This window comes from Nothobranchius furzeri, chromosome 3 (assembly GCF_043380555.1).
Source record: "Nothobranchius furzeri strain GRZ-AD chromosome 3, NfurGRZ-RIMD1, whole genome shotgun sequence".
Classification (NCBI taxonomy): Eukaryota; Metazoa; Chordata; class Actinopteri; order Cyprinodontiformes; family Nothobranchiidae; genus Nothobranchius; species Nothobranchius furzeri.
The window spans coordinates 87958446-87972181 of record NC_091743.1 but is presented as its reverse complement, the minus strand read 5'-3'; the positions used below and the strand labels follow the sequence as shown (position 1 = coordinate 87972181).

Sequence of the window (13736 nt, the reverse complement as noted above, 5' to 3'; positions counted from 1 at the left end):
CAGCGTGTGAATGGGTGAATGACTGACTGTGTTGTGAAGTGCCTTGGGGGGTTGTAGAACCCTAAGAAGGCGCTATACAAATACTGGCCATTTACCATATAAACCAGTGGTGTCCAACCTGGTCCTCCAGGGCCACCGTCCTGCATATTTTAGAGGCTGCTCTTCTACAACACACCTGATTTTAGTCACTGGGTGTTAAACAGGCTTTTGAAGGCAAGGCTGGGGGGTACACAGTGTTTGCAGCCATAGACACCACCCCATACAACGCTACACTCAGGAAAAGGCTTGCTTGACGCCCAAAACTCGTTTGGGGTGGTTTTCATGAGGCAATAGCAATAATATGCGGTCAGCAGCTCCCAAGGGTGGATTTGGATAATCCCTTTAACTGGTCCATCCTTTGAGTTAAGAAGCTGTTTTAAAGTGCAAGTCACTCCAAATCACCCTTTTTTTTTTTTTGCTGATAAACTATGTAAATGAGTGTCCAAGTGTGCTGTAGACCAATGTAGTCAATAATTCGGCACTTTAGTGCATTTTAGTTAAAATTTAAATATTCTGCCTAAAACTGTCAGCGATGCACCTTCGTCAGGTAAAAACTCAGCACTGCATTTGAATTTAAATCTGCCATCACTATTGGCTAAGAGGTACCCTATGATGTTAGATGGTGCATTATGATGTCACAATGCCGTGAGTGTGTGTATTTGTTAGAGGCTCCACCCTCTCGGTCTGCTGGGCAACAGCATTTGTTGCATTTTTCAAACAGGAAGTGGGAGTTGAGTAAGAGTCTGGCAGGGGGTGACTTGCTCTTTAAGGACAAAATGAGGTAGTTAAACCAAGATGAGGTTCAGGCGCTAACCTGAAAGCAGCCATCCAAGTGTCCCGTAGGTTTTTAGTGTTTAACAACCGTTTTAAAGCCAGTAAAATTTCAGCTCAAATCCAAATACACCTGTTGTTTTTCCAGATAATGAAAACGGAGGTGGTGGGATTTCTCTGGAGTTATGCTTTAAACAAGGTTAGTCTTTTCTGGGCGTCTGTCCTCTTCGGTTTATTACAGCACATTTAGATTTGTCAGTAAAAGCAGTGGGTGTGTGTTTTTGGTGCAACAGGATCCAGGTGTGGCCAGTTGTGGCTACAAGGCTTTGGCAGCTTTTCCTGAAGCAGCTCACACAATCCTTCACCTACCTGAGACAGTAAGACCTCCTGCTTCACCTGTTCTATGTGCATCTAAATGGTTTTTTTCATTTAGTCAAGTCAACTTTATTTATAAAGCACTGTACAACAGCATAAAAGCTGACCAAAGTGTTTAACAAGCCAAAAAGAAGAGAAGTTCCCTAAAAATTTTAAAAATAAGATAAAAAGTTCATCACAAGGTAAAAACATGATAAAAACAAACATATCAAACTGACATAAAAGCTACTTAAACAGATGCATTCTCAAACTGAATTAAACGCAACTGAGAACAGATGAGTCTTTAAAAGTGATTTAAAGGGACTTTATGGAGTTTTGAATTTTTATGCTCACGATTGCCCCCTCAGGCCAAAAGCGTAACGGCAGCTTCAATAGTAGGCTAGTGCACGAGGCGCGCATGCTGTACGTGCACACTCCTTAACGAAAATAACAGCTGAGACAGTTCTGTGTGTGTGTGTGTGTGTGTGTGTGTGTGTGTGTGTGTGTGTGTGTGTGTGTGTGTGTGTGGCCCGGATGACAGAGGACAGGAGAACACGCAGCTAATTAATTAAATAATGTGGTTCTGTACCTTTCTCTTCAGCACAGCCGACAAAGGTTTATGATGGGTCAGTCCTCCTGCATGCTCAGATCATTCCCTTCCCTTGCTTGAAAAATTGTTCCAAAATGAAAGTTGAACCCACATCTTTTTTATCTGTGAATTCAATGCCGTTCGGCGAGTCTCAAATAAAAATTTGGGCATCTTACTGTAAAAAATATACCATTAATGTAAAAAGAAACTAAATGAACTATGTTCACATCCAGAATCAAACCCAGGTCTTCTGCACGAGAGTCCGACGTCTTACTAGGTGAGCTAAAGCACCAGTGACGTATTTTGTATCTGTAACATTTATATCCTTGATGACAGCTGAAACAACGTCAAACCAAAGAACGGTTCGGAGTGAAAATGGCTATTTTGTTGCTAATTAGCAGGAAATATCTAGAAGAAAGTTCTACAGAAAGTAGCTAAGGGTCCTCAGAAATGTAGCTAGCTTTGTCACTAGGCGTTAGGAACAGCGACAAAGTGGCACTGCCTCTCTCTCTGCTGCTAAAGCTACGGATAGCAAATGCTACGGGCTATGCCTGAGCGTGAACGCGCATGAAGCAGCCTGCTCGACCCGAGCATCTCTCTTTTTCTGTGATTTTACAGAAAAACAGGCAATCACAGTAAAAATGCCAGGGCTCATTCTACAGGACCAGGGCATTGCAGGAGAACGTATGAAGAAGACATTTATTATTTCTATACATGTTCTGGCTGTCACACTTCCTTAATGTCCCTTTAAAACCCGACAGTGACGAAACCATCCTAATCTGGATTGGGAGTGCATTCCACAACCTTGGAGCTGCTACTGAGAAAGCTCTGTCACCCCTGAGCTTTCTCTTTGTTCTCGGCACCTCCAGGAGAAACTGGTCGGCTGACCTCAGTGACCGAGACGGGGAGTGAGTAACTAAAAGTTCACACAGATACTGCGGAGCAAGGCCATGTACGGCCCTAATATCGACAGGCAGCCAGTGCAGCGAAGCTAAAATTGGGGTGATGTGCTCCCTCTTTCTCGAACCTGTCAATAGGCGTGCTGCTGCATTTTGCACCATTTGAAGACGGGAGAGGTGAGACTGAGAAAGACCAAGGTACAGAGTGTTGCAGTAGTCAAGGCGGGATGTAATAAACGCGTGAATCACCATCTCAAAGTCATGACTTGAGAGCAGACGCTTAACCTTGGCGATCCTCTTTAACTGATAAAAACTGGCTTTGGTGACGGCACTGATTTGTTTTTCCAGAAGCAGATCACTGTCAAGCTGGACTCCCAGACTGGTCGCTACAGGTTTCAAAAATAGGGCTAGTGGACCAAGGTCAGCAGAACATGGCCCACTGGACACACTAGGACTAAAAAGCATGACCTCAGTCTTGTCATTATTAAAATGTGAAACATTTGCAGACATCCAGGTTTTAACCTCATCTAGGCAGTTTGGAAGAGGATCTAAAGAATTGGGTAGGCCACGTTTAGTGGGAATATAAACCTGGGTGTCGTCTGCATATAGATGAAAAGAACATCCATGTTTCCTAAAAATAGAACCCAGAGGTAGCAAATAAAGAGAGAACAACAGCGGGCCCAGCACCGATCCTTGAGGAACCCCGCGTACGAGAGGCGAGCGAGATGACGTGAAGCCACCTAATGATGCACAAAACGACCTGTCAGCCAAATAGGACTTAAACCAGTCCAAAGCAATGCCTTTAACCCCAACATTTATAAGTTTAATTCAACGTTTTACCTTCTCAGAATGCAAAACGGTATTTTTCTACCTACTTTTTTCTGTGTTACTGTTTTATTTTAGTAAAAATAGTTGTAAAAAATAATTTGCCCCTTTTGAAAACTGAAAACTTATTCCATCATGGTCGTCCAACTATAAATGCATTATTACACAAATCACCCTGACCTGAATCCTTTATATTAATACCAATATCTATAATGTTCAGACTAAACAGTCACCGAGTGTTTACTATAGCTTCGAGTCTGACATGAAATGGTTTAACATTAAAGACCTGAAAATCAGAATGTAAAATAACTTTATGTAAAATTTCCACTGCTCTTACTGGGGGAGAAGAGGGAAGGGACCTGGCTGCAGTCCAGAGGATGGTTTTATATTTATCATTAAAGTAAAACAATCTGTTTCTAATCTGTCTCCAGGTCAGACCGGCACTGAAGATGTCTGAAGCGGCAGAAGGTAACGATGGAGCAGATCAGAACAACGAGGATGAGGAGAAAGACTACTCAGTTCCTGGGTCTTCTTACCTGAAGCTGATGGCTCTCACCTCCAGCGCTGTCCTACCAAGTACGTCATAAACAGTAAAAACTCCTCTGGGGTTGGGACATCACGGTTTGTTGTGGTGGACTGAGACCAACCTCAGTGTGCAGGTTTATCCTGCAGCTCCAGAGACCGCACTTTACTACTAAAGCCGGGCGTACACGGTGCGACTTTTTCACTTTTTTGAGCCGATTTTCCAGTCGTGTGAGAATCCACGACATCGGGGCGAGTTTAGCGCCGAGCGGTCGTGTAGTGTACAGGGGGCTACGAGAGGCGATTAACACCACGTGACCAGCTACTGATCAGCAATCGTAAGCTAGCACGGACTTCTGGCGTGTTTGATATTTCGCTCGTCCCTCGTGAGAGTATCGCACTGTTGAAGCGGCGCTGCGAGCAGCTGCGACCCAAAAAGTACCAGAACCGCTCACGGCGAATGCGCAATCATGCATCAACTCCGCTCGCCCGCTATTCCCCTAATAACACACGTTGTTTGTTTTTATTTCTACACGGTTTTTTACTCACAAAGATTGTCAAGAAAGCGTGTTTGTCGTGTTCGTGTCAAATTAAACTGATCACTAAACACAAGATTTTATTTCTTTATTTCGTTTTCCTCATCCAACCCCCATAAATCCCTGTGTGTCCTCCTGCAGCACTCCCGAAGGACAACAGGCAAGACAAGACCAAAAAGTCTGACGTGTTGAGTAGAAACTGCTATTTTTAGCATTTTTTAGGGCCGACGTGTTGCTACCAGACGTACAGTGTGAGCAGTCAGGTCGCATGCGAGAACTGGGTCATGCAGTGTGAGCGCATGACTCGTGAGATCTGCCCTGCGAGGAAGTCGTACAGTTTGAGCTGAAGCTGAGTGCTACGAGTGAAAAAGTCGCACAGTGTCCGCCCGGCTTTAGCCACTACAACTCACACACGTTCATCACTCTGATTGGCCGCGACTTGCCCAAACACACTTGAGTTTGTGGAGGGGAAGCCAGCATTGAACCACCAACCCTCCCGCTGATTCACAGCCTCCTAAACCTGGTGACGTGGTGATTTCTTCTTTCAGCCTTTGAGCTCTTCCTGACATCACTGGTTAAACAGGAGATGAGGCAAATGCCTCGAGGAGTGTACTTCTCTGCTCTGAGTGGAGTGGGATTACGTTCAGACCAGGGGAAAACTGTAGCAGCGATCCCGTCGTTCATGCTGAAGACTTATGAGAAGAACAAGCAGCCTGGGCTGAAGCCTGGGTTAGCAGGTACACACACACACACACACACACACACACACACACACACACACACACACACACACACACACACACACACACACAGAGCTACTGATGTCAGATGATCTGATTGGTTGATATGGAACACTGGTTATTTTAGATCAGGTTTCTGGTGTAACTCAGCTTTATGTCCTACTCTGATGTAAAAACTTTGATTAAAACTTGGTATCTGTTAGGAGATGTCTAGATCTACATTCCCTTTCTGTGTGTGTGTGTGTGTGTGTGTATGCGCGCGCATGCGTCTGATGGTAGTGAGGTGTCTCGGCAAGCCTTGTTTTACTGTGATGACAGGCTTTTGCTTCACCCAGTAAACCACATTTCCCATGTTTACAAAGGTCAGCGTGGGTTACTGGTTATGTTCTTGCTCTTTATGCTCCAGTTGGTCAGTCTGGTTCTTTATGTTGTAGCTGGACTGCTGCTCTGTTATGAGATTCCTGTGCAGACAGACCGCAGCGGAAGGCCGATTGATCGCTTCCTGTCCAGCAGAAGTCGCAACTACCAGCAGACTCTGACAGCTCTCATTCATGAGGTACAACCCCCCCAGTTGTAGTACACCAAAGTTTTTATGGATATTTTCCACATTCACTGGCAATGACGATTAAAGTCGTCATTTGCTTTTTTTTATTGTGTGGGCGTCGGACGAGCCCCCGCACCGTGAGAACAAACGTCTCAGCTCTAAAGCCGATCTTTATCCGCGTACGTCACGCGTCACCTGATCAGGAAGCAGAAAATCCATGTGTTAGGAGATCGTTTTGGGCCGCTGCTGTAAAAAAGTGAGACGCGAACCGGAAAAGCCTCTGCCGATCACAATTCGACAACGGATTAGGAAGTGACGCCACCATCAGCGTCAGCCTGACGAAGTTTGCAGCCGCAAACGAAACGTTGCAGGTAAATAAAACCTTTCTGTGTTTTAAAAAGAACTAAAAGATGCTGTTCGACCAATCGGGCGGAGAAGTATTCAGCCTCATCCAGGATTATGAATGATAATGATTAATGACCCGGCACTTGTACAGCACCTTTCAGAGTCAGAGGACTCCAAAGCACTTTACACTACAGTGTGTCATTCATCCAGTCACACACATTCACACACTGATGGTGATGAGCTAAGGTGTAGCCACAGCTGCCCCGGGGGACACTGACAGATTAGATTACAAGAGTATTTCTTTATGTTTGTGTGTTTTTACCTGTCAAAGTGAACTTGTTAATAGGACGTTAACATACATTTCCTCAGAGGCTGATAATCTTTTAACTTGCAAATGAATGAAAAACGACAAATTTGTGAACTGGATACACAGATTTGATGGTAAACAGGTACACACTGTGGCTTTGGCCGCACCTGTGATAGTTTAAGTGATAAAAGGCTTGTAATCGTGTCGTCGTCACCAAGGTGGCTGGCCTGTCGGTGGCTTTCGAGTCCTTACTTGTTGCTTCATACCACTGACAACAGTGCGCTCAGTCTCGGTCTTGCGGCTTAAATTAATCTATTTTTCATTTGATCGGTTATATTAGGCAACCATGGTAAATCATTGCTGTGTTGTGGGGTGCAGCACGTGATCGCTAGGGGGGAAAAGGTGGAAAACGGGCTAAATTTTCACCCGTTTTCCTGCTTGGAGGCGTAACTATGGAGACCAAGTCTCTGACATAGCAAAGTCTCGTCAGCTCGCTTGGATTGTAGCTGTAAGGCGATCAAACATCACCCTCCAGAGTATTTTCATTCTGGTAAGTCACAGGTGTATATTCTTTATGTATTGTGTCTTTCCTTCAACCGTGGCCTGCACACCAACACACACATGGGCTACGCACACATACCGGTAAGCTAATGCAAGCACACCGACATACAACACAAATTCTCTTGCTACACTTCTTTGAGATGACATTTTTGATTGTTTTACTAGAAAAACCAGCAAATGAAACTTCTATCTCTCATCCAGATTTTTACTTCCGCTCACATCACAAACAAGATAGCCGAAAATGTCCATTATGCTGAACTACGGTGGCAACAAGTTGACGGTGCTCCGGTCCTGGATCTTTCATATGGAGCCAAACCCTTTATAAGGCTGATTTAGTCCCTGATTTTATACATATCACTGCATATTCCGCATTCTTTTTGGGATTTTAACATGTTGTTTCACATTTCCTTTCTCCCAAATCTGCTTCTTCTCAGCAAAGTACTGTAATGTAAGCTTCCGTGGGCGCACGGGCAGAATATCTTGCCCTCCAGACAGAACCCGAAAACACCACCAGTAGGCAACGACTTATAGAACGATACGCTTTATTACATACTCAATACTACAACACAATGATCAAAAGTCCCCTATTCTAAAACCAGCTGTCCAGCATGAGTAAAACAAGCAGCGGTACTTAGCTGTCTCGGATGCTGTGACCCCCCTCCCCGGGGTCTGAGCTTCCAACGCCGTCCAACGCCCCAGGGTGCAGCTTGCGAGGACGGCGGGTAATTCCACAGCATAAGTCCAACTGCCAGAGTCCGTGGCGGCAGATATCAGCGTGGTCTCGGCATCCACTATGCCCAGCCCTCGCTACCTAAAGAAGGCAACCAGCCTTCCCTCCTAACGCTGGAACGCTGTACGCCTGCTTAACTGTCTTCGTCGCAGGCAGCCCTAACCGACTGCGAACGACCCCACCCCCCAAAGTCCGATGCCACAATAACAGGTCGACCACGCACACATCTCCGTAGACCTGTCACCCTTTTATCCTCCCCGGCCTCGTTATCCATAACGAGGACCAGCCGGTGTCCAATCACCACACCCTCAGAGCCCGGCAGCTTCCGTCTTCTGTCCATCACAGTACACACACACACACACACACACACACACACACACACACACACACACACACACACACACACACACACACACACACACACACACCACACACACACACACACACACACACACACACACACACACACACACACACACACACCAAGCAATGTGTCTATGGTTACATTGTGATTTCTTAGTAAATATTCTGTTTAATGAGAGATAAACTTTATTGTATTTATCCTAGTGGATCTATAATTAAACGGATAAACTAGTAGTAGCACATCCAACGTCAAAGAGAGTAAAAAGTTATTATCAGGAGAGGGAGAATGTTTAAGTGGTTAGCAGCAGTGTGCTAGCCGATGGCCCCCTCCATGAGGCCACCACAGCTCAGCAGAACATCGTTGTAGCTTCTTCTGGGGAGAAAAACACTTAGAGAGAAAATAAAGTTAACAGCCGAAATAGCAGGAAATAATACAGTTAAAGAGCAGATTGTAGAAGAAAGTAGTCGAGTGTGGAAAGTGGTCAGTGTGTCCTCCAGCAGTCTAAGCCTATAGCAGCATAACTACAGAGATAACTCTGGATAATCTATCCTATTTAGATGGAGGCATGTTGGTGGCAGGGCAAGGGAGAGCCGTCTTTACCGACTGTACACTCCACCTCCCTCTACTCCCCCACTTGTCCAGATTTAGGCTAACATCAGATTTTAACCATAGGCCCTATCAAATAAAAATGTTTTAAGCCTATTCTTAAAAGTAGACAGGGTGTCTGCCTCACGGACTAAGGCTGGGAGCTGGTTCCACAGGAGAGGAGCCTGATAACTAAAAGATCTGCCTTCCATCCTAATTTTAGATATTCTGGGAACCACCAGTAGACCTGCAGTCTGAGAGAGAAGTGCTCGGTTAGGAACGTATGGAACAATCAGATTCCTAATGTATGATGGAGCTTGATTATTAAGAGCTTTATATGTGAGAAGGAGGATCTTAAAATCTATTCTGAATTTAACAGGTGGCCAATGTAGGGAAGCTAAGACAGGAGAGATATGATCTCTCTTTTTAATTCTCATCAGAACTCTAGCTGCAGCATTTTGGACAAGCTGAAGACTTAACTACATTCTGTGGACTTCCTGAGAGTAATGAATTACAGTAATCCACTCTTGATGTAATAAATGCATGACCTAGTTTTTCAGCATCACTCCTGGAAAGGATGCTTCTAATCTTAGCAATATTCCAAAGGTGGAAAAAGGAAATCCTAAAACTTGTTTAACCTGGGATTTGAATGACATGTCCTGGTCAAAGATAACACCAAGGTTCCTTACTTTGTTCTCGGAGATTAATGTAATGCCATTCAGGTCAGTTGATTGACTAAGCAATTTCCTTTTCTGGATTTGTGGTCCAAAGATGAGAACTTCCGTCTTGTCTTGATTTAAAAGCAAGAAGTTTAGAGTAATCCAATTTTTTATGTCCTCAAGACAAGCCTGTAATCTACCCAACCGATAAGGTTCATCAGGGTTAATGGATAAATATAACTGAGTATCGTCAGCATAACAGTGGAAGTTTATCCCATGCTGTCTAATGATTTTACCAATTGGGAGCATATATATTTGGTCCAAGCACTGAACCCTGTGGTACTCCACAAGTAACGCTGGAGTATGAAGATTTGTCATGCACATTTACAAAATGAAATCTGTCAGACAGGTAGGATTTAATTGTTCCTTTGATCCTTACAGCATGTTCAAGTTAGAGACAGATTTGAGGCCATATTGCTCATCCCTAATGCCCACCATTATTTTTGTTGTTTTTGTGTTGCATACAGATCTCTTGCTACTTCTGAGTTGGGTACAGGTCACCTCATTGAACATCTTAGGTGTGTTCTTGCTGTGTCTTTCTAAATCCATGCTTTCGTTCTTTTTTAAACACAGAAACAGTTTTGTTTACCTGTTTGTAGCTACGGTTTCGCCGACGGCTGCCGGCTTCTTCAGGCTGACGCTGATGGTGGCGCGTCACTTCCTTCTCCGTTACCTCGTGCTTTGTGTTGGTTTGCCTCCCCTGCTGTGATGAGCCCGTAATTGAAAAACTGTGCACAGTCGAGCTGGAAATCCCCAATAGTTACCATACCTCCCTTCTCACTCCTGTTGGTGTTTAGGTAAACATTCAGCCGTCTGAGTGGCACCGGGCTCTTCTTCTGCCCCAGGCATGGAGAGCGTTTGTCAGCCGAGCTTTCCACGCAGCCCTGCAGGTTGGTGCTCCAAACGGGACAATTCAAAATATTGTTGAGCTTATCTTGCTGTAAAGGAACCAAGATTCCTGCAGCTCAGAAGTGAACAGTAAACCAATAAAGAACCTTAGCAGAACCAGGACATTTGACCATGTGGAGATGATTTTCAGGTTCCTCAGGATTGATCTGGTCCTGTGTAGTTTAGACGGAGGAAACTGTAGAGGGAACTGGATGTTCTGTGAGTCAAGGGTGTTTGTCATGACCAGGGTCGACGGGCTGATCTGAAAATGCAACAGAAGCAAGACAAAGGAAATCATCAAGAGCTGCAGTACCAACAGCACTGCGCCTGGCTGTGGTGAGGCTCACACTCGGGCTCTGGGCCCTCACACTGCTCGCTCGCTCGCTTTGACCAAAGGAGCAAATCACGTGATCTGGTTTCAAAACCATAATGTCAAAGCTGTTGGTTTTCTCTGCTTTCATGTCAAGATTTGTGTAAATATGCGATGTTCATCTCTGATAATACGAAGAACAGATCAGACTGATCAGTTTATTAATCCAACTCTGGCCTCAGAAAGCAAACTATTTAAAACGTATTCCAGTCGGTGCTCGTGCTGCGGTTTTACACACATGTGGCAGATTATAGGACAAGCCTCGCTGAAACCTGTCATACTGGAAATAAAGGCTCGTCTCTGATAGAAACATAATAAAAACGTAACATCCAACAAACGGGTCTAATCAGGTCAGGTCATTTAGTCGGATGATGTACTTTATTATTTAAAAAGTTACACACAAATGTAGACAGTCTCCATGGTAACATGTTTGATCATATAAATAATGCCTTTTTTATTTAGTGTGAAAATACGAATGAATCACCGTATCGTAGTTTGTCCTAAATGACACTCCCATGCGTGGTTCTGTATGCAGCAGGTGCCTGGTCCTCTGATCTGAAGTGAGTCTCTGCCTTCCTTCCTTTCACTCTTCATCATTCTGTCCTTTCTCAGGGCTCGAGATCAGCTGGCAGATGTCATCAAGGCTGCTACAAAGTGAGTCCCTGACTAGTAACTATTGATCCACGCTGGAATAAACCACGAAGCTCACAGCTGGGTTCGTCTGCTCCTCAGGGACAGTCCGGTTGTTCAGGGAAACTCCATCCTCGCTCTGAGTGCCCTGGCTGCTGTCCTGGCTCAGTACGAAAGTAACCTGCCCTCCGACAGCAACGGCAGCCTCGGGGTGAGACTTTATTTCCTGCTGATGAAGACTTTTAGTTAAGTGAAGTCATTACTGGAGCCAGATAAATAAAGGCATGTTATGGATCTGTCCCTGCAGGCCGGACCAGAGTTCGTGCCCACTGCTAGCTGGTTGTCCATGGTGCTGGACACCCTGCTCAGCATCATCAGTAGCAGCTACAAGGCCGGTGGACAAGTGTTCCCCTGGTTCCTGCATGTAAGTCCTCTACGTCAGGTCTCTCAGTGCTTCTCTCCTTCTTTAGTTGGTCACATCAAAACTTTAATCAAACAAAGTCCCATTCGTTGCAGAATCCTAGATGGCGCTATATCACATTCACTCATTCATTAAAGTAAATCCTTATAAACGTGAGTCATGAGGCTAATATAAGGCAGCAGTAGCGTAACAGGTTGAGTGGCCTGTCCAGTAATTGGAAGGTTGCAGGTTCGATTCCGGCTCCGGACAGAGAATTCTGCTGTTGTGTCCTTGGGCAAGACACTTAACCCACCTTGCCTGCTGGTGGTGGTCGGAGGGACTGGTGGCACCTGTGCTCGGCAGCCTCGCCTCTGTCAGACCACCCCAGGGCAGCTGTGGCTACATCGTAGCTCGTCACCATCAGTGTGTGAATGTGTGTGTGAATGGGTGAATGATGCACCGTAGTGTAAAGCACTTTGGAGTCCTGACTCTGTGTAGCGTTGTTAACCTTCATACTAGAATCAACACTGTTTGCTATCAGCGTTGTTAGATTCTGAGAAAAGATCCAAACAAGTTGACAATGAAGCTTCTATCGTATACAGGGAGTGCAGAATTATTAGGCAAGTTGTATATTTGAGGAATAATTTTATTATTGAACAACAACCATGTTCTCAATGAACCCAAACAACTCGTTAATGTCAAAGCTGAATGTTTTTGGAAGTAGTTTGTATTTTTTTTTAGTTTTAGCTAGTTTAGGGGGATTTGTGTGTGTGCAGGTGACTATTACTGTGCATAATTATTAGGCTACTTAACAAAAAACAAATATGTACCCATTTCAATTATTTATTTTTACCAGTGAAACCAATATGACATCTCCACATTCCCAAATATACATTTCTGACATTCAAAAACAATACAAAAACAAATCAGCGACCAATATAGCCACCTTTCTTTGCAAGGACACTCTAAAGCCTGCCATCCATGGATTCTGTCAGTGTTTTGATCCGTTCACCATCAACACTGCGTGCAGCAGCAACCACAGCCTCCCAGACACGGTTCAGAGAGGTGTACGGTTTTCCCTCCTTGTAAATCTCACATTTGATGATGGACCACAGGTTCTCAATGGGGTTCAGATCAGGTGGACAAGGAGGCCATGTCATTAGTTTTTCTTCTTTTATACCCTTTCTTGCCAGCCACGCTGTGGAGTACTTGGACGCGTGTGATGGAGCATTGTCCTGCATGAACATCATGTTTTTCTTGAAGGATGCAGACTTCTTCCTGTACCACTGCTTGAAGAAGGTGTCTTCCAGAAACTGGCAGTAGGACTGGGAGTTGAGCTCGACGCCATCCTCAACCCGAAAAGACCCCACAAGCTCATCTTTGATGATACCAGCCCAAACCAGTACTCCACCTCCACCTTGCTGGCGTCTGAGTCGGACTGGAGCTCTCTGTCCTTTACCAGTCCAGCCACAAGCCCATCCATCTGGCCCATCAAGACTCACTCTCATTTCATCAGTCCATAAAACCTTAGAAAAATCAGTCTGGAGATATTTCTTGGCCCAGTCTTGACGTTTCAGCTTGTGTGTCTTGTTCAGTGGTGGTCGTCTTTCGGCCTTTCTTACCTTGGCCATGTCTCTGAGTATTGCACACCTTGTGCTTTTGGGCACTCCAGTGATGTTGCAGCTCTGAAATACGGCCAAACTGGTGGCAAGTGGCATCTTGGCAGCTGCACGCTTGACTTTTCTCAGTTCATGGGCAGTTATTTTGCACCTTGGTTTGTCCACACGCTTCTTGCGACCCTGCTGACTATTTTGAATGAAACGCTTGATTGTTCGATGATCACGCTTCAGAAGCTTTGCAGTTTTAAGACTGCTGCATCCCTCTGCAAGATATCTCACTATTTTTGACCTTCCTGAGCCTGTCAAGTCCTTCTTTTGACCAATTTTGCCAAAGGAAAGGAAGTTGCCTAATAATTATGCACACCTGATATAGGGTGTTGATGTCATTAGACCACACCC

The 13736-nt window shown here is 44.9% G+C and overlaps 1 protein-coding gene across 1 annotated transcript in view; it reads left to right on the top strand.

The window, feature by feature from the left end:
- focad (focadhesin) overlaps positions 1-13736 on the top strand; it is an 83679-nt gene that overhangs the window by 47303 nt on the left and 22640 nt on the right. Inside the window, exons 17-26 of the mRNA XM_015958191.3 lie at positions 959-1009; positions 1104-1187; positions 3909-4053; positions 5084-5272; positions 5710-5831; positions 10228-10320; positions 10566-10654; positions 11301-11342; positions 11421-11529; positions 11626-11742. Of these exons, the coding sequence (XP_015813677.1) occupies positions 959-1009; positions 1104-1187; positions 3909-4053; positions 5084-5272; positions 5710-5831; positions 10228-10320; positions 10566-10654; positions 11301-11342; positions 11421-11529; positions 11626-11742 (1041 nt within the window). The remainder of the gene's footprint in view (positions 1-958; positions 1010-1103; positions 1188-3908; positions 4054-5083; positions 5273-5709; positions 5832-10227; positions 10321-10565; positions 10655-11300; positions 11343-11420; positions 11530-11625; positions 11743-13736) is intronic.